Source organism: Oncorhynchus mykiss, chromosome 27 (assembly GCF_057628025.1).
Source record: "Oncorhynchus mykiss isolate SJ-2025 chromosome 27, ASM5762802v1, whole genome shotgun sequence".
NCBI lineage: Eukaryota > Metazoa > Chordata > Actinopteri > Salmoniformes > Salmonidae > Oncorhynchus > Oncorhynchus mykiss.
Genome location: NC_143048.1, coordinates 33,560,892 through 33,585,721, shown reverse-complemented (window position 1 = coordinate 33,585,721; position 24,830 = coordinate 33,560,892). Strand labels below are relative to the sequence as shown.

The 24,830-nt window shown below is 43.7% G+C and overlaps 1 protein-coding gene across 1 annotated transcript in view; it reads right to left on the bottom strand.

Moving 5' to 3' along the window:
- LOC110507985 (melatonin receptor type 1B-B-like) overlaps window positions 1-24,122 on the bottom strand; it is a 66,823-nt gene extending 42,701 nt beyond the window's left edge. The window contains exon 1 of the mRNA XM_021588412.3: window positions 23,215-24,122. Coding sequence (XP_021444087.2) covers window positions 23,215-23,395 — 181 coding nt within the window. The 5' untranslated portion in view covers window positions 23,396-24,122. The remainder of the gene's footprint in view (window positions 1-23,214) is intronic.
- Between the last annotated feature and the right edge of the window lie 708 nt (window positions 24,123-24,830).

Sequence of the window (24,830 nt, the reverse complement as noted above, 5' to 3'; positions counted from 1 at the left end):
ATGTTGGAGGTGGCTTAAGGTCGATTAATTAACATTAAATGATCTGGCAACAGCTCTGGTGGACACTCCTGCAGAAAAACTTGAGATATCTGTGGCTTTGTGCTGTGTGACAAAACTGCACATTTTAGAGTGGCCTTGTATTGTCCCCAGCACAAGGTGCACCTGTGCAATGATCATGCTGTTTATTCAGCTTTTTGATATACCACACCTGTCAGGTGGATGGATTATCTTGGCAAAGGATAAATTCTCATTAACAGGGAGGTAAAAAAAAAATCCACTGTATATACAATATATACACTGAATGTACAAAACATTAGGAACACCTTCCTTATATTGAGTTGCGCCACCTTTTGCCCTCAGAACAGCCTCAATTCGTTGGGGCATGGACTCTACAAGGTGTCAAACGCATTCCACAGGGATGCTGGCCGATGTTGATTCCAATGCTTCCCACAGTTGTGTCAAGATAGTTGGATGTCCTTTGGATGGTGGGCCATTCTTGATACACATGGGAAACTGTTCGGTGTGAAAAACCCAGCAGCACTGCAGTAGCTTGGCACCTACTGACACCTACTACCATACCCCATTAAATATTTTTCCTTGCCTACTTACCCTCTGAATGGCACACGTACACAATCAATGTCTTAATTGTCTCAAGGCTTAAAAGTCCTTCTGTAACCTGTGTAATCCCCTTCATCTACACTCATATAAATGGATTTAACAGGTGACATCAATATGGGATTATATTTTTCAACTGGTTTCACCTGGTCAGTCTATGCCATGGAAAGAGAAGGTGTTCCTAATGTTTTGTACAATCAGTGTACATGCTGTGTCTGTGAGAACACAAGCCTTTGGCAGTTATTATATTTTCATTGACATTACATAACATAGGTATCTATGTAACTTTCCAGCGTTGACATCACTGCTGTGAGTTAACGAGCTCGTCAGTTGCCAGGGTGATCCTGAAAATGACATGAAGACCAACCTTTCAGACTCAGGTTCTGTGTATAGAGGAATAGAGGCAGTTCACTCCCGGAGAGGAGGTGAACAGAATTATCTGAAGGACAATAAAACGTTGCCCATCAGTGACTACGCTACACCACCATCACAGAGAGAGAGAGAAACAGACAGACAGACAGACAGACAGGTTAGAGTTAGCATTAGCAAAGCATGTGTTTTAGAGTGTGTTTGAATGGATAGAGTTAGCATTAAATCTAATCAAATTGTATTGGTCACATACACATGGTTAGCGGATGTTATTGCGAGTGTAGCGAAAGGCGTGTGCTTCTAGTTCTAGTTCTGACAGTGCACCAATATCTAACAAGTAATATATAACAATTCCACAACAAATAAGTAATACACACAAATCTAAGTATGGAATGGAATAAGAATATATAAATATAAATATATGGATGAGCTATGTCAGAGCGGCATAGGCTAAGATGCAATAGATAGTATAGAATACAGTATCTACATATGAGAGTAATGCAAGATATGTAAACATTATTAAAGTGGCATTATTAAAGTGACTAGTGATCCATTTATTAAAGTGGCCAATGATTTCAAGTCTGCATGCAGGCAGCATGTCTGTGATAGTGGCTGTTTAACAGTCTGATGGCCTTGAGGTAGAAGCTGTTTTTCAGTCTCTCGGTCCCAGCTTTGATGCACCTGTACTGACCCCGCCTTCTGGATAGTAGCGGGGTGAACAGGCAGTGGCTTGGGTGGTTGTTGTCCTTGATTATCTTTTTGGCCTTCCTGTGATATTGGGTGCTGTAGGTGTCCTGGAGAGCAGGTAGTTTGCCTCTGTTGATGCATTGTGCAGACCACACCACCCTTTGGAGAGCCCTGCGGTTGTGGGTGGTGCAGTTGCCGTACCAGGTGGTGATACAGCCCGACAGGATCCTCTCAATTGTGCATCTGTAAAAGTTTGTGAGGGTTTTAGGTGACAAGCTACATTTCTTCAGCCTCCTGCGGTTGAAGAGGCGCTGTTCTTCTTCACAACGCTGTCTGTGTGGGTGGACCATTTCAGTTTGTCAGTGATATATATGTATACCAAGGAACTTAAAACTTTCCACCTTCTCCACTGCTGTCCCATCGATGTGGATAGGGGGGTGCACCATCTGCTGTTTCCTGAAGTCCATGATCATCTCCTTTGTTTTGTTGATGTTAAGTGAGAAGTTATTTTCCTGACACCACATTCCAAGAGCCCTCACCTCCTCCCTATAGGCTGTCTCGTCGTTGTTGGTAATCAAGCCTATTACAGTACTGTTTTGTTTTGTCTGTAAACTTGATGATTGAGTTGGGGGCGTGCATGGCCACGCAGTCCATGGGTGAACAGGGAGTACAGGAGGGGACTCTGCACGCACCTTTATGGGGTCCCAGTGATGAGGATCAGCAAAGTGGAGATGTTGTTTCCTACCTTCACCACCTGAGGGTGGCCCGTCAGGAAGTCCAGGACCCAATTGCACAGGGCGGAATTGAGACTCAGGGCCTCAAGCTTAATGATGAGCTTGGAGGGTACTATGGTGATGAATGCTGATCTATTGTCATTGAACAACATTCTTACATAGATATTCCTCTTGTCCAGATGGGATAAGGCAGTGTGCAGTCTTACTCATGTCGGCAACAGAGAAGGAAAGCCCACACGCCTTGGTAGCGAACCGCGTCGATGGCTCTGACTCCCTCTTCTCCGATGGCGTTGTTTTGGGTCAGCCTCTGGAATCAGTTCAAATGCCCTGGGTGGTGCGGTACAAAGAATCCGCTTCGGGAAAGTCGTATTCCTGGTTGTAGTGCTGGTAAGTTGGGGTGGCTCTGATATCTAATAGTTCTTCCCGGCTGTATGTGATAAAACGTAAGATTTTCTGGGCTAACAATGTAAGAAATAATACAATAATACATAAACGTTCCCTAAGGACTAGAAGTGAGGCAGCCCTCTCTGTCGGCGCCATTTTCCACCTCGTGTGTGTTTTAGTATGTGTTAACTGGCTAGAGTTAGCATTAAGCATAGTCCCAGCAGGTTTAATTGAAATAATTTATCAGAGAGGATGGCCAAGGTGCCAAAGTCATTCAAATGAATCATACATCACTGGAAGCAAACACGATGTTAGAGCATTCTAGCATATGCTCTGGGCCATGGCTCCCTACCAAAATAACACACAGGGGATTTGGAGGTACACACAGGAACGTGAACTGGGTTGCTATCAGCTCACTATACCCCCTAGAGTCACTTGGTGTGAGTACGCACTTTGCTATTTTCTCTACTCCGATGTCCTTTCCTCTCTTCTATCCCCCTTATCCTTCTCTTTTTCCCTTCTCATCTCTTCACCTTCCTCCACTTTCCTCCACTCTCCTCCTTCCCTTCTCTCCGCTCCTCCACTTTCCTCCACTCTCCTCCCCTCCCCTCCTCGCCACTCCTCCTCTCTGGTGTCCTATACTTCCCCTTGCTTCGTCCTCTTCATCTTCTCTCTGCTGTCCCCTTTCATTCCCTCTCCATGCTTCTTTTCCCCTGATCTCTCCTTTCCTTTCTCAGCTTCTCTTGTCTATTCATAATTATCCCCATTCCCTCTCCTCTCCTCTCCTCTCCTCTCCCTTCTACCCACTCTATGGGTGCATGGGTACAGAGGGATCATCTCTTTGAAATGGGAGCCAATTGTCTGGGAGAGACGCTCCTTCAGTTTTATACCATGCCATCAGGGAGGTTTAGCTGTGACAAAGCTCGCTGTTGAATAAAGATGACTGTTGAGGGAGAGTATGTGTGTGTGTGTGTGTTTCTGTGTTTGTGTGCGTATGTGTGTTTGTGCGTGTACCGTGGCTGGTGTAATGTGCACTAATGATTGCCGTTCTTTTTAAAGGCTCATGGAAATGTTGGGTCCACCTCAAAGCCTAGCCTATATAACCTCCAACCACCTACCCTGACCACGCACGCACGCACGCACGCACGCACGCACGCACGCACGCACGCACACACGCACACACGCACACACACACACACACACACCCCCCCCCCCTGTGGCTGAACCTCGCAGGTTACATAAGCCATGTTCCATTCTCATGCGATGACCACTGTCGCGCTGCAATGGCCATGTTTCCTAATGGGTAAGCCAGGGTAGTATGGAGAGGTTGCAACAGACATAACCCATCTTTCAGTAATGAGAAAATCCACCAAACGAATTATTTTCACATAAAGCAAGCTCTTAACTACAATAAATGGAATCTCTGGCATAAAAAGAGTTGAGCATTTTGAGCCTCTGTTCAACTTGTTGACTAAGCATCCGCTCTACCCACGGAAAGGAGAAGGAGAGCCATCCAGTCCAGTCCAGTCCAGTTATCCCCTTCAAAACAGCCAGTGAGTCAGTTGGTCAAGCTCCCCAGCAGCCGGCACACATCCCAACTTAGCTCAGCTCCGGGTGCTAACACAGAGACTGCTGGGTTCTTACTTGGGCCTCACTGGGCCAGCCGCATTCACCTCTATCAGCCCAAATACGTGGAGGTGAGAGAGGGGGGTGGATGAGGGGGTGGATGAGAGGGTGGATGAGGGAGTGGATGAAGGGTTGGAGGGATGAGGGGCTTTGTGTTGGGTTACGCTTCACATCGTCTGAAACCAGACTCAGCCCTCCATATTTATCATGAAATGAAAATGAGGCTGACATTTCAAAGTCACCTTGCACCCCTCACAGGCTTAGTGTGTGGCCCTTGGCACACAAGTATAGTGTGTGTGTCCCTTGGCACGCAAGTATAGTGTGTGTGTCCCTTGGCACGTAAGTATAGTGTGCATGTAAGCTGTTTGCTGACAGCACGGAAAATGGAGGGGAGTGCTAGCAGAGGCGACAGAGCGTTGATGCCCCACACCCTTGGCTTGTTCCGTGTGTGTGTAGCTCTTAGCATGATGGCCACCGACAATACCCTCTCTGAATTCCCTTCCTCCCTCATAAGTTGTATTAGAAGTCACAAGACAACTTCCCCAACCCCTCGAGAGCCCCTCTTCAACGGCCTCATAGAATGACAGTGTGAATGACAGTATGATAGAAGGTGACCTCCAAGGGAAGCAGTTCCAAACACACACATACACACACAAACTCAGCTACCGTAGGGGGTAGAGGTGACAGTTGATATACCATCAGGTAGGGATAGTTGGTGCTAGGCCCGACAGCAAATCACAACAAATAACAATACTTGTTTTGATATAATTCAAGAACGGCCAGGGCAAATATTTTAAAGGCTTTTTTATGGCCAAATTCTCAGACATCATCCTACCTAAATATTGAAAAAGAACATCATGTCACAACTTCCGCCGAGGTCGGTCCCTCTCCTTGTTCGGGCGGCGTTCGGCAGTCGACGTCACCGGTCTTCTAGCCTTTGCCTCTCCACCTTTCATTTTCCATTTGTTTTGTCTTGTTTTCCCGCACACCTGGTTCACATTCCCTCATCAGACAAAATGTATATTAACATCTGTTTCCCCCATGTCTGTGTGTGGAATTATTCTTTGTGTAGGGTGTTACACTACAGGCTGGCTTGCTCTAGGTTTGTTTCAAACCTAGGTTTGAAACAAACCACTAGAACCATTACAGCAATTTGTTCCATAACTGTCACTAGTCCCGTTACAGCTATTAGTCCCATTACAGCCGCTTGTCCCATTACATTCACTAGTCCCATTACAGTCACTAGTCCCATTACAGCCACTAGTCCCATTACAGCCACAAGTCACCATTACAGTCAATAGTCCCATTACAGACTCTTGTTCTATTACAGACATTAGTCCCATTACAGTGACTAGTCCCGTCACAGCACTAGTCCCAATACAGTCACCAGTCCCATTACAGTTAATAGTCCCATTACTGTCAATAGTCCCATTACAGTCACTAGGCCCAATACAATCGAAAGTCACCATTGCAGTCACTAGCCCCATTACATATACCCGTCCCATTACAGCCACTAGTCACATTACAGATACTTGTCCCATTTCAGACATTAGTCCCTTTACAGTCATTAGTCCTATTACAGCACTAGACCCATTACAGTTACTAGTTCCACTACAGCACTAGTCCAAATTCTGTCAATAGTCCCATTACAGTCACTAGTCCCATTACAGTCACTTGTCCCATTACAGACATTAGTCCCATTACAGTAACTAGTCCCATTACAGTAACTAGTCCAATTACAGTCACGAGTCCCATTAGAGTCACTAGTCCCATTGCAACCACTAGTCCCATTACAGCCAATAGTCCCATGACAGTCACTAGTTCCATTACACCAACTTTTAATACACTATTGCCATTACAGCCACAAGTCCCATTACAGTCACTAGTCCCATTACATTTACTAGTCCCATGACAGCAATTAGTCCATTACAGTTACTAGTCCCATTACAGTCACCAGTCCCATTACAGTTAATAGTCCCATTACTGTCAATAGTCCCATTACAGTCTCTAGGCCCAAAACAATCGAAAGTCACCATTGCAGTCACTAGCCCCATTACATATACCCGTCCCATTACAGCCACTAGTCACATTACAGATACTTGTCCCATTTCAGACATTAGTCCCTTTACAGTCATTAGTCCTATTACAGCACTAGACCCATTACAGTCACTAGTTCCACTACAGCACTAGTCCAAATTCTGTCAATAGTCCCCATTACAGTCACTAGTCCCATTACAGTCACTTGTCCCATTACAGACATTAGTCACATTACAGTAACTAGTCCCATTACAGTAACTAGTCCCATTACAGTCACGAGTCCCATTAGAGTCACTAGTCCCATTGCAACCACTAGTCCCATTACAGCCAATAGTCCCATGACAGTCACTAGTTCCATTACACCAACTTTTAATACACTATTGCCATTACAGCCACAAGTCCCATTACAGTCACTAGTCCCATTACATTTACTAGTCCCATGACAGCAATTAGTCCATTACAGTTACTCGTCCCATTACAGTCACTAGTCCCATTACATTTACTTGTCCCATTAAAGTCACTCATCCCATTACAGCCAATAACCCATTACAGACACTAGTCCCATTAAAGGCACAAGTCCCATTACAGTCACTAGCCCCATTACAGGCACTAGTCCCATTACAGCAACTTTTCAAGTTACAGACACTAGTCCCATTACAGTCATTAGTCCTATTGCAGCATTAGTCCCATTAGAGTCACAAGTCCCATTACAACCACTAGTCCCATCAAAGCTATTAGTCCCGATACAGTTTCATGTCCCATTATAGCCACTGACATTTACAGTCAATAGTCCCACAAGTCACATTACAGTCACTAGTCCTATGTCAGTCACTAGTCCCATTACAGCCACTAGTCCCATTAAAGGCACTAGACCCATTACAGTCACGTCCCATTACAGCCACGAGTCCCATTACAGTTACTAGGACCATTAAAGTCAATAATCCCATTATTGCCGCAAGTCCCAATTCAGTCTCTAGTCTCATTACAGTCACTAGTCCCATTGCAGATACTTGTTCACATACAGACATTAGTCCCATTACAGCAATAGTCCCATTAGAGTCATAAGTCCCATTACAACCACTTGTCCCTTTACAGACATTAGTCCCATTACAGTCACTACTCCCATTACAGTCACTATTCCCATTACAACCACTAGTCCCATTACAGCAACTAGTCGAATTACAGTCACAAGTTCCACTACAGCCACTAGTCCCTTTACAGTCACTAGTACCATTATAGCCACATGTCCCATTACAGCAACTAGTCGAATTACAGTTACTGGTCCCATTACAGCCACTAGTCCCATTACAGTCACTAGTCTTAATACAGCCACTAGTCCCATTAGAGTCACTAGTCCCATTTCAGCCACTAGTCCCATTAATGGCACTTGTCCCATTCCATCCACTAGTCCCATTACATCCACTACTCCCATAACACTCGCTTGTCCCATTACAGCCACCATTTCCATAACAGCCACTAGTCCCAGAACAGGTGCTTGTCCCATTGCAGAGACTTGTCCAATTACAGACATTAGTCCCATACAGTCAATAGTCCATTACAGTTACTTGTCCAATTAGAGTCACTAGTCCCATTACAGCGACTTGTTCCACATATTAGTCAAATTATAGCCACTAGTCCCATTACAGCACTAGTCCCATTAGTTACTTGTCCCATTATAGCTACTTGTTCCATGACAGAATTATGTCCCATTACAGTCATTAGTCCCATTACAGCACTCGTTCCATTACATCAACTAGTCACATTACAGCTTTTAGTCCCATTACAGTTTCTTGTCCTATTACAACCACAAGTCCCATTACAGTCACTAGTCCCATTACAGTCACTAGTTCCATTAAAGCCACTAGTCCCATTACATGAACTAGTCCCATTACAATCACTACTCCCATTACAGTCACTAGTGACATTACAGTCAGTAGTCAAATTACAGTCATGAGTCCAAAACAGCCACTAGTCCCATTACAGTCACTAGTCCCATAACACTCACTGGTCCCATAACAGCCACCAGTCCCAGAACAGCTACTTGTCCCATTACAGAGACTTGTCCAATTACAGACATTAGTCCCATACAGTCACCAGTCTATTACAGTTACTTGTCCAATTAGAGTCACAAGTCCCATTACAGTCACTAGTCCAAATACATTCACTAGTCCCATTACAGTGACTAGTCCCATTACAGCACTAGTCCCATTACAGCAACTAGTCCCGATACAGTCCTTATTCCCATTACAGTCACTAGTCCCATTACAGTCACTTGTCACATTACAGCCACTAGTCCAATTACAGTCACTAGTCCCAATATAGTCACTAGTCCCATTACATTTACTAGTCCCATTACAGTCACTAGTCCCATTACAGCCACATGTCCCTTTACAGCCACGTGTCCCTTTACAGACATTAGTCCCATTACAATCACTAGTCCCATTACAATCACCAGTCCCATTACAGTCACTAGTCCCATTACAGTCACTAGTCCCATTACAGCAACTAGTCGAATTACAGTTACAAGTTCCACTACATCCACTAGTCCCTTTACAGTCACTAGTCCCATTACAGTCAGTAGTCAAATTACAGTCATGAGTCCAAAACAGCCACTAGTACCAATACAGTCACTAGTCCCATTACAGTCACTAGTCCAAATACATTCACTAGTCCCATTACAGTGACTAGTCCCATTATAGCACTAGTCCCATTACAGACATTAGTCCCATACAGTTACTAGTCCCATTACAGTCACTAGGCCCATTACAGTTACTTGCCCCATTAGACAACAGTCCCATACAGTTACTAGTCCCATTACCGTCACTTGTCCCATTACAGTCACTAGTCCCATTACAGTCACTTTTCCTATTTCAGTAACTAGTCCCATTACAGTCAAATGTTCCATTACAGTCAAATCAAATCTAAGTTTATTTGTCACGTGCGCTGAATACAACAGGTACAGTGAAATGCTTACTTACAGGCTCTAACCAATAGTGCAAATAAGGTATTTGGTGAATAATAGGTAGGTAAAGAAATAAAACAACAGTAAAAAGACAGGCTATATACAGTAGCGATGCTATAAAAGTAGCAGGGCTACATACAGACACCGGTTAGTCAGGCTGATTGAGGTAGTATGTACATGTAGATATGGTTAAAGTGACTATGCATATATGATGAACAGAGAGTAGCAGTAGCGTGAAAGAGGGGTTGGCGGGTGGCGGGTGGCGGGTGGCGGGACACAATGCAGATAGCCCGGTTAGCCACTGTGCGAGAGCACTGGTTTATCGGCCCAATTGAGGTAGTATGTACATGAATGTATAATTAAAGTGACTATGCATATATGATAAACAGAGAGTAGCAGCAGCGTAAAAAGAGGGGTTGGGGGGCACACAATGCAAATAGTCCGGGTAGCCATTTGATTACCTGTTCAGGAGTCTTATGGCTTGGGTTTAAAAACTGTTTGCTTGAAACATGTTGGTATTACAGACTTAATCAGGGACATGTTGAAAATGTCAGTGAAGACATCTGCCAGTTGGTCAGCACATGCCCGGAGCACACGTCCTGGTAATCTGTCTGGCCCCGCAGCCTTGTGTATGTTGACCTGTTTAAAGGCTTTGGAGAGCGTGATCACATAGTCGCCTGGAACAGCTGATGCTCGCATGCATGCCTCAGTGTTGCTTGCCTCGAAGCGAGCATAGAAGTGATTTAGCTCGTCTGGTAGGCTCGTATCACTGGGCAGCTCGCGGCTGTGCTTCCCTTTGTAGTCTGTAATAGTTTGCAAGCCCTGCCACATAAGATTAGTGTTGGAGCCGGCGTAGTATGATTCAATCTTAGCCCTGTACAGACGCTTTGCCTGTTTGATGGTTCGTCGCAGAGCATAGCAGAATTTCTTGTAAGATTCCGGGTTAGAGTCCCGCACCTTGAAAGTGGCAGCTCTACTCTTTAGCTCAGTGCGAATGTTGCCTGTAATCCATGGCTTCTGGTTGGGGTATGTACGTACAGTCACTGTGGGGATGACGTCCTCAATGCACTTATTGATAAAGCCATTGACTGATGTGGTGTACTCCTCAATGCCATCGGAAGAATCCCGGAACATGTTCCAGTCTGTGATAGCAAAACAGTCCTGTAGTTTAGCATCTGCTTCATCTGACCACTTTTTTTATAGACCGAGTCACTGGTGCTTCCTGCTTTAATTTTAGCTTGTAAGCAGGAATCAGGAGGATAGAGTTGTGGTCGGATTTACCAAATGTGGGGCGAGGGAGAGCTTTGTACGCGTCTCTGTGTGTGGAGTACAGGTGATTTAGAATTGTTTTCCCTCTGGTTGCACATTTAACATATTGATGAAAATTTGGTAGAACTGATTTAAGTTTCCCTGCATTAAAGTCTCTGGTAACTAGGAGCGCCGCCTCTGGGTGAGTGGTTTCCTGTTTGCTTATTTCCTTTTTCAGCTGACTGACTGAGTGCGGTCTTAGTACTGGCATCTGTCTGTGGTGGTAAATAAACAGCCACAAAAAGTATAGCTGAGAACTCTCTAGGCAAGAAGTGTGGCCTGCAATTTATCATAATATACTCTACTTCAGGCGAGCACAATTTAGAGACTTCCTTAGATTTCGTGCACCAGCTCTTGTTTACAAATATGCACAGACCACCCCCCCTCATCTTACCGGAGTGTGCTGTTCTATCTTTCCGGTGCAGCATGTATCCCGCTAGCTGAATATCCATGTCGTCATTCAGCCACGATTCCGTGAAACATAGGATATTACAGTTTTTGATGTCCCGTTTGTAGGATATTCCCGATCGTACCTTGTCTAGTTAATTGTCCAATGATTGCACGTTGGCGAATAGTATTGACGGTAACAGCAGCTTTCCCAGTCGCCTTCGCCGGGTCCTGACCAGGCATCCGGCTCTTTGTCCTCTGTACCTGCGTAGTTTCCTCTTGCAAATAACGTGGATGTCTTGTGCGTCCTGTTTGTTGACAAAAAAATCTTAGTCTAATCAGAGGTGAGTGATCGCTGTCCTGATATCCAGAAGCTCTTTTTTGCCGTAAGATACGGTTGCAGAAACATTATGTATAAAATAAGTTACAAATAACGCAAGAAAAACACATAATAGCACAATTCTACCGGCGCCATTTTATTCACTAGTCCCATTACAGCCACTAGTCCCATTACAGTCACTTGTCCCATTACAGCTTGTATCCAAGATGGCGTAGCAGTGCAGATGTGTTTTGTTCGTCCTCTCGTGTAATTTTTCGTCTTTTTTTGTATATATTTCAATTTTATTTTCAATCTCTTCTCCATTTTAGTTCAATTATACCTTCCGGTAACCTGCCTCACCCAATGTGATATGGAACCGCTATTATTTGTCATTTTTTGACCTTATAGCAAGAACCACAGCCATCAGAAGCTAACCAGCTGATTAGCTACAAGCTATTTAGTCATTGTTAGCCACTGCTAGCGGCCTTTACCTTCTGCACAATTACCAGCCCTTTTAAAAAATATATATATTTTGCCTGGATAATACTCGCCAGCCTATTAGTAACGGACTGTCCCTCCACTACAACGCCAGATTCCTGCCGTAATACCTGGACCATTCTCCTGATCTTCACGAATACTACATCCGCTGTGCTTTCAACCGGCCTCCGTCGGAGCAGACGCTTCTACTAGCCCCGGGCTAATTACTTTAAACGCCACGTCGCCCGCGTGCTAGCGTAGTAACGACTACTCCGCTGCCTCCCTGTTCCATCTATTGCTGCCCCCTGGATCCTATGATCACTTGGCTACATAGCCGATGCCCGCTGGACCGTCCATAAATCACGGTACTCCATTCTGTTTATATTTATTTGTTTATTGTTTATTTATTTATTGATTTTTTGTTAGTTTATCTGCCAGCCCCAGCCGCAAACTCAGGCTCTGCCCATTCATTGCCATTTTACCTGTTATTGTTTTAGCTGATGTTGTTGTTTTAGCTAGCTCTCCAAATCAACACCTGTGATTTTTTATTTTATTTTTTATTTTACCTTTATTTAACTAGGCAAGTCAGTTAAGAACAGATTCTTATTTTCAATGACGGCCTAGGAACAGTGGGTTAACTGCCTGTTCAGGGGCAGAACGACAGATTTGTACCTTGTCAGCTCAGGGATTTGAACTTGCAACCTTCCGGTTACTAGTCCAACGCTCTAACCACTAGGCTACCCTGCCTCGCTGTATGTCTCTCTCATATGTCAATATGCCTTGTATACTGTTGTTTAGGTTAGTTATCATTGTTTTAGTTTACATTGGAGCCCCTAGTTCTACTCATTATACCTCTGATACCTCCTTTGTCCCACCTCCCACACATGCGGTGACCTCACCCATTATAACCAGCTTATCCAGAGATACAACCTCTCATTTCATCACTCAGTGCCTGGGCTTACCCCCGCAACCCGCACCCCACCATACCCCTGTCTGCACATTATGCCCTGAATGTATTCTACCACGCCCAGAAATCTGCTCCCGACAATTCTGAGTTTTCCATACCCAGCTACAACATTTTCCGTCAAGATAGAACTGCCAAAGGGGGAGGAGTTGCAATCTACTGTCATACTTTCCAGGTCTATACCCAAACAGTTTGAACTTCTAATTTTAAAAATTAACCTCTCCAGAAATAAGTCTCTCACTGTTGCCGCCTGCTATCGACCCCCCTCCGCTCCCAGCTGTGCCCTGGAAACCATTTGTGAATTGATCGCCCCCCATCTAGCTTCAGAGTTCGTTCTGTTAGGTGACCTAAACTGGGATATCATAACACCCGGGCAGTACTACAATCTAAGCTAGATGCCCTCAATCTCACACAAATCATCAAGGAACCCACCAGGTACAACCCTAAATCCATAAACATGGGCACCCTCATAGACATTATCCTGACCAACTTGCCCTCCAAATACACCTCCTCTGTTTTCAATCAGGATCTCAGCGATCACTGCCTCATTGCCTGTATCCGCTATGGGTCCGCGGTCAAACAACCACCCCTCATCACTGGCAAATGCTCCCTAAAACACTTCTGCGAGCAGGCCTTTCTAATCGACCTGGCCCGGGTATCCTGGAAGGATATTGACCTCATCCCGTCAGTCAAGGATGCCTGGTCATTCTTTAAAAGTAGTTTCCTCACAATCTTAGATAAGCATGCCCCATTCAAAAAATGCAGAACTAAGATCAGATATAGCCCTTGGTTCACTCCAGACCTGACTGCCCTTGGATCAGCACAAAAACATCCTGTGGTGGACTGCCATAGCATCGAATAGTCCCCACTAACTGTTCAGGGAAGTCAGGAACCAATACACGCAGTCAGTCAGAGGCTTGCTTTTTCAAGCTGAAATTCACATCCTGTAGCTCTAACTCCAAAAAGTTTTGGGACACTGTAAAGTCCATGGAGAACAAGAGTGCCTCCTCCCAGCTGCCCACTGCACTGAGGCTAGGTAACACGGTCACCACTGATAAATCCATGATAATCTAAAATTTCAATAAACATTTCTCAACAGCTGGCCATGCCTTCCTCCTGGCTACTCCAACCCCGGCCAACAGCTCTGCCCCCCCCCCCCCCCCCCCCCGCAGCTACTCGCCGAAGCCTCCCCAGCTTCTCCTTTACCTATATCCAGACAGCAGATGTTCTGAAAGAGCTGCAAAACCTGGACCAGTACAAATCCGCTGGGCTTGACAATCTGGACCCTCTCTTTCTAAAACTATCCACCGCCATTGTTGCAACCCCTATTACCAGCCTGTTCAACCTCTCTTTCGTATCGTCCGAGATCCCTAAAGATTGGAAAGCTGCCGCGGTCATCCCCCTCTTCAAACTAGAAGGCATGTTGTCCGAACCTCTGGCAGTCTCTATGGGGGTACCACATGGTTAAATTCTCGGGCCGGCTAATTTTTCTGTATATATAAATGATGTTGCTCTTGCTGCGGGCGATTCCCTGATCCACAAATACGCAGACGACACCATTCTGTATACTTCTGGCCCATTAGTCCCATACAGTTACTCGTCCCATTACAGCCACTAGTCCCATTACAGTTACTCTATAATATTCTATAATGCTCTCTAATACTCTCTTATTGTCTCATTTCCCTCTTTCACATAATTCTGGAATGGGAAGGATAGGGGGCGTTGCAGTCATCTTCATGGCCTTGTCACGCCTACCTTCTCTGGCTCTCTGTAGTGAGCTCTGGAGAGGTTCCATTGGGTACACTTCATGAATATAATCATGTAAATGGGGTCTGGAGTGGAGCAGCCAGAAGTCTTAGTGGCCCCGGCGTCTCTCCCTGGTTTGGCGAGGAGGAGGAGGAGGAGGCTTTTGGCGGAGCAGAGCCGCACACGCCTGTGAAGTGACGGAGCCTGCACTCTTTCAGATAAGTAAATGTCATGGGAATCCTCCAAATCACGTTACATTAGTGAAGAGCGCAGCAGAGTAAGAGAGAGAGAAGAGAGCGAGAGAGCGGGAGAGAGAGAGAGAGCGAGAGAGCGAGAGAGAGAGAGAGAGAGAGAGAGAGACAGAGAGAGAGAGAGAGAGACAGAGAGAGAGAGAGAGAGACAGAGAGAGAGAGAGAGCTACACCAGCAATGGCTCTGTTTCTGTTTCTGTCTCATCACACTCTCGCTCTCCGTACACAAGAAGACACTTATATGATCAGTCAAAACACACACACACACACACAGTCTTGTATAACTAACCTTGCGGGGGGACACAATTCAAACCCATTCAAAATCCTATTTTCCCTAACTCCTAACCCTAACCTGAAAACCTAACCTTTGCTCCTAACCCTAAAACTAAACCTAGCTACTAACCCTAACCCTAAACCCCCTAGCAATAGCATTTGATCTTGTGGGGACTTATAGTTAAACACGTCCACAGACACACACACACACACACACACACACACACACACACATGCACTCAGCACAGCAGGTAGAGCACAGCACAATGGAAGGCTACACTTAATAACATACAAGTCATACATCAGTGACAGTGAAGCACTGAAAGGATCCATTATCAGAGAAGAGATCCTATAGAGACATACTGACACAATGTCAAACACACACACACACACTATAGATAAAGAATATCCCCACACACAACATACACATCCACTGGGGATTCATTAGGAGACACAGCGAGCTGAAAGCTGAAAGCCTGCTTTGAGTGACTTCTTGGTGATACAGCACTTGAACCTGCTGTCTGAATCTTTCTGTCACTCTCTCCCGATGAAGCTATTTTTTTCTCTCTCTCTGTCTACAGTTCTGTCTTTTTACCAAGACAAACTATTGTATTTCTCTGAATCGCACTCAGATATTCTCACACACACACACACACACACACACACACACACACACACACACACACACACACACAGACACACACAATCCACTTATGAAAAGGTGGCCTATTTTCTGAACCCACGATAAAGATGACCAAGGAGAGAGTTTGTCAGTGGGTAGATTTGTGTAGGCATGTACGCTGCTGTACGTGACAGGGTGTTCATCGTTACTCTACGACCATGAAAAAGACTCAAAAGCCCTTTTAATGAGACCAGTCTGCTTTAGTGCATTCAGAGAACCTGTGCCTAAGCATACTCTGGAAGATAGTAGTAGTGCACTCAGAAACCAATCAGAAAATAGTAGGGATGCACTCAGAAACCAGTCAGAAAATATTAGAAGTGCACTCAGAAACCAATCAGAAAATAGTAGGGATGCACTCAGAAACCAGTCAGAAAATAGTAGAAGTGCACTCAGAAACCAGTCAGAAAATAGTAGAAGTGCACTCAGAAACCAGTCAGAAAATAGTAGAAGTGCACTCAGAAACCAATCAGAAAATAGTAGGGATGCACTCAGAAACCAGTCAGAAAATAGTAGTAGTGCACTCAGAAACCAATCAGAAAATAGTAATAGTGCACTCAGAAACCAGTCAGAAAGACACAGGGAGGGATGGAGGGGAGAGAGAGAGGGAGAGAACGAGGGGAGGCACAGAGAGGGAGGAAAGGAGAGGAACAGAGAGGGTGTGAGGTAGAGAGGGGGGAGTGGAACAGAGGGAGGGAGGTAGAGGAGGGGAGGGAGGTGTAATAGAGAGAGAATGTGATTATGGTGCAGACTGATAATAAACTGAGGCATTATATCCGGAACCCAGATAATTACTTTTTAATGGAATCAATTCTAACTGAACTTTTTCCAAACCAAAATAGTTTGAATATCTCTACCAATTAAATATTCAGACATCAGGTGGCAAAAGGTATTAATAGACAGATTTTAGGCAATATATCCGTAACCCTGATAAATACTTTTTAATGGAATCAATTCTAACTGAACTTTTTCCAAACCAAAATAGTTTGAATATCTCTACCAATTAAATATTCAGACATCAGGTGGCAAAAGGTATTAATAGACAGATTTTCTGGTCGATGGTTATCGTAAAAGAGGGGCAGAGTTAGATGGAGGGAGCTGTAAATGGTATTTAGGGGGAAGGTTTTACAGTGCATGGATGGCTGGCAGAAAATAGGATGTTAATATGTTTATAAGTTTATGCCTACTACTCAGTTATCTTAGCCTCTAACCTTTAGTCCCTGAGAACATCACACAGGGGAAGGCAATTATGAGCACATAGGACAGACGTTCAAAAAGTTTTGGAGGGGAAAAAAGAGAAGCTGCAGGGGTAGAGCACTGCGCTGCGCACACACACACACACACACACACACACACACACAACCAACTCACCAGCTCTGGCACACTCCACAAGGGAGATAGAGAGAGAGGGAAATAAACAGAGGAGTGGGGGAAAGAGAGAGGAATGGGATAGATAATATGGAGAAAGAGAGGGGTTAAGCGAGAGAGAGAGAGAGAGAGAGAGTAAGAGAGAAGACAGAGAGAGAGAGACGAGAGAGAGTGACAGAGAGAGAGAATCTGGGGTGAGATGGAGTGCCATGTAGGCTTCAAAGGCAATGTCTGGCGACGTGCTGTCAATGGGCCCGGGCGCTGTGTCTGGGACGAGGTCTGGCTCTAGGAAGGTCTCCCCCCTGGCACATTTAGGAAGAATACCTCTGTGCCTGCCCTTAATTGGCTCCTGCTCATTAAGAGTGGGGGATAGGAGAGCTCTGGGACCTGTTAACAAGCCAGGCATATTAATAAGAGGTTCAATTAGATATTCACCCTCATATCCCCATTCAGCCACACTGACTATGTGGGTCTCAGGTAGCAGTTAGAGCATTGGGTCAGTAACTGAATGTTAAAGCATTGGGTTAGTAACTGAAGGTTAGAGCATTGGGTTAGTAACTGAAGGTTAGAGCATTGGGTTAGTAACTGAAGGTTAGAGCATTGGGTTTGTAACTGAAGGGTCGCTGGTTCGAATACCCGAGCAGACAAGGATAAAAATATTTTGATGTGCCCTTGAGCAAGGCACTTAACCCTAATTTGCTCCAGGAGATCTGTACTACTATGGCGGACCCAGTAAAACAACACATTTCACTGCCCCTATTCTGTGTATGTGGGAATAAAACATGTAATTTTTTCTCCTATCGGTCAATACGTGCACACATGCGTGCAAAAACACACACACACACACACACACACACAGAGGCGGCATGAGCTGCTTCCCCTAAAAAATAAACAGCCTCCACTACAGATATCAATTACATACATCCGTGTGTGTGTGTGTGTGTGTGTGTGTGTGTGTGTGTGTGTGTGTGTGTGCGTGCGTGCGTGCGTGCGTGCGTGCGTGCGTGCGTGCGTGCGCAGTGATGCTGACAATTCTCTTGCTCTGTGTTGCACAACACAATACAATACAAGGAATTCTCTCTCCATTCCCAGACTAAAGCAATTTCTCTCTTATTACAATAATGACATAAAAACCTATACTACCAACAAGTACTCAAGAAACAAGAAATTTTATCAATAGATGTTGTCTTTGGAATGCAATTTTTATGCAACTAGGAGGCGGCTAGGACACAAGCACTTATTTTTTATTTGTGCATTGGGGCTAGATGCGAACTGTCACATCTTGGCATCTTGACTGGCTGCACCCATGCGTTAGATCAGGGTAGAGGTGTCATGTCCATAGGGGGCGCAGAGGCACGTGCCCTCTCACAGTGGTCCTCTTGGAGCTCTTTCCATCACATAAGCTGACCAGGTGAATCCAGGTGAAAGCTATGACCCCTTATTGATGTCACCTGTTAAATCCAATTCAAATCAATGTAGATGAAGGGGAGGAGACAGGTTAAAGGAATTTTAAGCCTTGACACAATTGAGACATGGATTGTGTATGTGTGCCATTCAGAGGGTGAATGGGCAAGACAAAAGATTGAAGTGCCTTTGAATGGGGTATGGTAGTAACTGCAACGCTGCTGGGTTTTTCACGCTCAACAGTTTCCTATGTGTATCAAGAATGGTCCACCACCCAAAGGACATCCAGCCAACTGGACATACACTAACTGTGGGAAGCATTTGAGTCCACATCGATCAGCATCCATGTGGAACACTTTCGACCATTTGTAGTCCATGCCCAATGAATTGAGGCTGTTCTGAGGGCAAAATGGTGTGGAACGCAACATTAGATGAGGTGTTCCTAATGTTTTGTCCACTCAATGTATGTACATACAGTACGAGTCAAAAGTTTGGACACACCTACTCATTCAAGGGTTTTTCTTTATTTTTACTATTTTGTAAATTGTAGAATAATAGTGAAGACATCAAATCTATGACATAACACATATGGAATCATGTAGTAACCAAAAAAGTGTTAAACAAATCAAAATATATTTTATATTTGAGATTCTTCAAAGTAGCCACCCTTTGCCTTGATGACAGCTTTGCACACTCTTGGCATTCTCTCAACCAGATTCATGAGGTAGTCACCTGGAATGCATTTCAATTAACAGGTGTCCCTTGTTAAAAGTTAATGGTGGAAAGTATTTCCTTCTTAATGCGTTTGAGCCAATCAGTTGTGTTGTGACAAGGTAGGGTTTGTATACAGAAGATAGTCCTATTTGGTAAAAGACCAAGTCCATATTATGGCAAGAACAGCCCAAATGTGACTCGGTTCAGGAAAGTAGGCGTATGTCGCGGGTCTCTACTTCACAGGAGAGCCTTTTGAACGTAAACATTTTTTTTTATCAAAATGTGTTTTTTTGCAGAGATGCCTTCTTGAACATATGAACTTTCATGTGCCTTAATAGCAAATGTGTATTCCATCTGTAAATACAATTACCATTTTTTAATTATGAGCTTGGTTGCTTTAGCCACAGAAAAAGTGAGCAACCTTCCCGCTAGCCATGATTGGCTGAGATAATGAGTGGGCTGGACATGCCGAGAGATGACTTCAGATTAGTCTGCCATATAGCACGCTTTTGTCTATTTGAGCTGGTCAGTATCTGTAGGTAATAGTGTTTAAAATATATATATATAGTGTTATATCGCGTAGTAGAACTGCATACGTGTTGCTCTCCACTTTCTGGAGGACCGAATTTTGAAATCAGTGGAATTAGAGTATGATAACTAAGGGAATGGAGAAAACAACTGTCTCCGGATTACATCTTCAAACTAAGGGAAACCATGGCATCCGTGACAGGGAGAAGCGTCCATCCATCCATGTTGTATACGGACGGGTAAGATAGTATAGCTAACGGCTAGCTACATTTTCAGATATTAAACGTTTCTAATTTCAACAGAAAGTTGATTTCATTTCAAGTTAAAGTGCACTGTTAGCTAGGTAGCCAATGTTAGCTGGCTGGCTCACTAGCTAAAGTTACATGTATGATCTTATTATTTGTATCTCAAAGCCATTTGCTTTGCTAATTATAGCCTAATGTTATCTAGCTAACATTGAACTTGATTGGTTACCTACCTGCAGATTCATGCAGGGTAGTAACATCATGGGTTGGGATTATGGTACATTGTTTGGCTAGCTAGCTAGCTACATGTCTTAACAAAATACATAACAAAAGACAAATTGCAAGTATAAATTTCAATAGAATGTCACTGCAACAACGGTTGATAGACATAGCTGGTAAATTCACTCTGGCTATCCACTCTGATTTCAGAGCACCGTAAGATAGTCTAGCTTGTTACATTTTCAGATATTACACGTTTCTAATTTTGACAAAGTCATTTTCATTTCAAGTGAAACTGACAGTTAGCTAGCTAGCTAACATTAGCTCGCTGGCTCGCTAGCTAACGTTACATGTATGATCTGGTTATTCATATCTCAGAACCATTTGCTTTGCTAGTTATAGCCTAATGTTAGCTAGCTAACATTGACCCTGGTTGGATCTCTGCATGTGTGGTTCCCACAGTGAAGCATGGAGGAGTAGGTGTGATGTGTGGGGGTGCTTTGCTGGTGACACTGTCTGTGATTTATTTAGAATTAAAGGCACACTTAACCAGCATGGCTACCACAGCATTCTGCGGTAGCCAACTCATGGATGAGTTGGACCACAGAGTGAAGGAAAAGCAGCCAACAAGTGCTCAGCTGACATGGGAACTTCTTCAAGACTGTTGGAAAATATTTCCAGGTGAATATGGTTGAGAGAATGCCAAGAGTGTCCAAAGCTGTCATCAAGGCAAAGAGTGGTTACTTTGAAGAATCTCAAGTCTAAAATATATTTAGATTTGTTTAACACTTTTTTGGTTCCTACATGATTCCATATGTGTTATTTCATAGTTTTGACGTCTTCGCTATTATTCAACAATGTAGAAAATAGTACAAATAAAGAAAAATCCTTGAATGAGGTGTGTCCAAACTTGACTCATACTGTATATATATTTTTGATGTATTATTATTATTTGTTGATTCTTTGTAATACTCCTAGCCACTTTGCAATTTTATGTTGTTTTATGAAGTTGTTCTGAATAAGACTCACATGCCTTTCAATTGTTTACCCAGATTTTAGAAAAGATGTGAAGCATATTTAGGGAGTGTTAGTAAATTTACTCTGGAGTGCCAGAGGGCGCTCAGAGTGTGCTCTGGGCGTTCGTAAATTCAGAACATATGCAGAAAAATACATAGAATTAAGCCTAACAATTATGCTCTAGATTCCAGGAATAAACTGCCCCTCAGACTTTTAGGGTGCATGACACCCCTAATAGATGATGCCTGAATAAAAGCAAGTGAAACGAGCACGGTAAATCACGACTGTGACTGCTGTCAAAGTGCTACAGAGATTTGAGAGCTCAGTGTTGAGAACAAGACTGGAATTGACCGAAAGTATTACAACTAATCCCCGGCCCCTGCATTACATCCCCAAACCATCACAGCTGAATTGTTTTTCTGTTTTCAAACATATATTGCAATATTAATCAGTAACCTAGATGACAGCTACCTAGCCCGATCAGAAAACGGCAAACAAAATAAATATATTATAAGTCACCCGAATGGGCACATAATGTTACAGCAACTGTAACACAGCTGACATGTGTTGGTATGATTGGTGCTCGTGCGCCTTTTTTTCCGCGCTGGTGGATACCCCTGGCGGGAATCCATCGGTTTTATACGGTGTTACTTTTGCATTGTCACTATGGACACGACAGGCCTATTGTAACGGAAGATTTCCTTCTCTTCGTCTGAAGAGGTGTAGCAAGGATCGGACCAATATGCAGTGTGGTAAGTGTCCATGACGATTTTAATAAGAAAAGCCTGAACACTATGAAATACAAAAACAATAAAGTGACTATAAACGAACCGAAACAGTCCCGTGTGGCACTGACACAGGAAACAAACACCCACAAACCAACAGTGAAATCCAGGCTACCTAAATATGGTTCTCAATCAGGGACAACGATAAACAGCTGCCTCTGATTGAGAACCATATCAGGCCTAACACAGAACTAGAAAAACAAACATACAAACATAGACTGCCCACCCCAACTCACGCCCTGACCATACTAAATAAAGACAAAACAAATGAAATAAAGGTCAGAACGTGACACCTATGAAAACAGTTCATAATGTTGTCAAAATCCAATTTGAAAAAAAAGGTGCAGGCCTCTGTTTATACACAAACAAAAAAACATGTATATTTGCTTATGTATTATTTAATAACAATACTATTAAATAACAATTAAGGTCAATATTGATAGAACAATGGATTAAGGCAACAATAAAGCAAGCTAAAATAATCCCATGAGATTTAAATATGTTATGCTAATCATAATCTATGTATACTTCATGTGCACATTGTTTGGTAGGAATTGAGCGCCACAATAAGATCTGAGAACTCCCTGTAGCTCTTCACAAGTGACTCCCGAATGACTCTCAAAACATTGCCATAGGTTAAAACACCTTACAGACAATAAGACAACATTTTCCCATAACAATCATCAATATTCGATACAATCATAGTTTTTCTCTGTGCATAAAGTAAACTAAATACATATGATGTTCACACCATCCGCATAGGGGGAATACGTTCTGTATGTTCAGCAGTCTCATTCATATGGGGTCTTGAATGTAGGTTTATTGATGTGAATGAGACCATTCAGTGATTCAGATTAGGCACAAGACCGAAATCCTATTTTCAGAATCTCTCCTTGTCATTGCATTTATGATATATATATATATATATTGTATTGGCCGATAAATCAATGTTATGCCAAATAATTTCAACAATATTAAGGTAGGCTATAACCAGGGCTGCCATCTTTCTCCGTCTCTCTCTCTCTCTCTCTCTCTCACACTCACACTCACACTCACACTCACACTCACACACACACACACACACACACACACACACACACAATAATTATCCACTTACCCGCATTCCTAAGTTTCCGGTTCCTAAGCACTGAAATGATAACCAGCAAGTTGCCCAGGACATCCACCACCGTGGTGAAGATCAGCACGCTGGCCAGCACAGTGATAGCCCATGCGGGACGCGCCCCCGGCCGCGCTTCCAGTTCTGTGCGGTTCCTGGAGAACGAAACATTCTCTGGCATTTCGAAAACCTTAGGGCTGCCAATTTATGTCCTCCCAGTCCGAGACATTCAAACCCTGCTGTCCTTCTGACAAAACACTGCCATGTTGTTGCAAAAGTAGACTTGTAGCCTATTTAATAGCTGAATATGTTAAACGTCGCGCTGGGTTTTGACAGTCTGTGATGCACAGTTTCTCAACTTGCTCCGAGTGAGCGCGCCTTCATTGAGTTGTTTATAACTGCGCCCGCTCTGGCTAGCTGACCCTAATATCCCCTATCGATCAAATACTTGAGAAGACTCGTGGGTGCTCCGTGCCCTCATTCCTGGCAGCTTATTTGCATATCCAGTCCAGCTGTTATCCCTGTGTGAACGCGCCTATCGCTTTCTCTCAATCCTCCTCTCTCCTGTTCCGGTCGGACCGAACCTTGCCCGCAGTGCTGTGAGCTGCGGTGTGTCTTGCCTCTGGCAAAGTCTGGCTGGTATCTGAATTATTTGTTTTAAAATTGTCTCGGAATTGCGAATCCACAGCGCAATCAGACTAGGGAGCGAGAGCCAGACGGTTGGTTTGTATTCAGAAAGAGGATATATCGGGGGAGCGGATTCATTAACTCGTGCTTCGAACCCGAGCTCAGTGAAGCGTGCGTTTGTTTCATGATTATTGTTTCGCTCTGTGCGGTGACAATATTTTGTTCATTCATTTGAAGATGTCTGTCTGCCTGCGGTGCGCCGTCTGGAAACAATGTTGTATGACATCGAAATGACTATTATTCCACAACAGATTCTGGCTGTGACCGACCTTTTCACAACAAAAAGTGACCACGGAGCGCGAATTGGATATGAGGGACTGGAATGTCAGACCCACTGGACAAAAACTGGTAGAATCAATATTGTTTTAATGTCATTTCAATTAAAACATGTAATGCGATGACGACGAATCAACGTGGAAAACTGGCTGGATGAAAGGGAATTTCGTCTTTTCACGCATCTTTTAACCAACATCCAATGACATTGTGAATTTAGTTGATTTCACCTTGAATTCACGTTAGTTGACAACTCAACCAAATATGAATCACAACTAGATGTTGAAATGATGTCTGTGTAGAGGGGTGGGGGTATTGTGCACCTCCTCTCTGGGCTTCTGGGGAGCACCATCTCCTATGAGTTCCCTCAACCAGTTCCAGTGTGCTGGACAACTATATATGATTTATATATATACAGTTTTAATCGGAAGTTTACATACACCTTAGCCAAATACATTTAAACTCAGTTTTTCAAAAATGTTGACATTTAATCCTAGTAATAAATTCCTGTTTTAGGTCAGTTAAGATCACCACTTTATTTTAAGAATGTGAAATGTCAGAATAATAAGAGATAATCATTTATTTCAGCTTCTATTTCTTTCATAACATTCCCAGTGGGTCAGAAGTTTACATACACTCAATTAGTATTTGGTAGC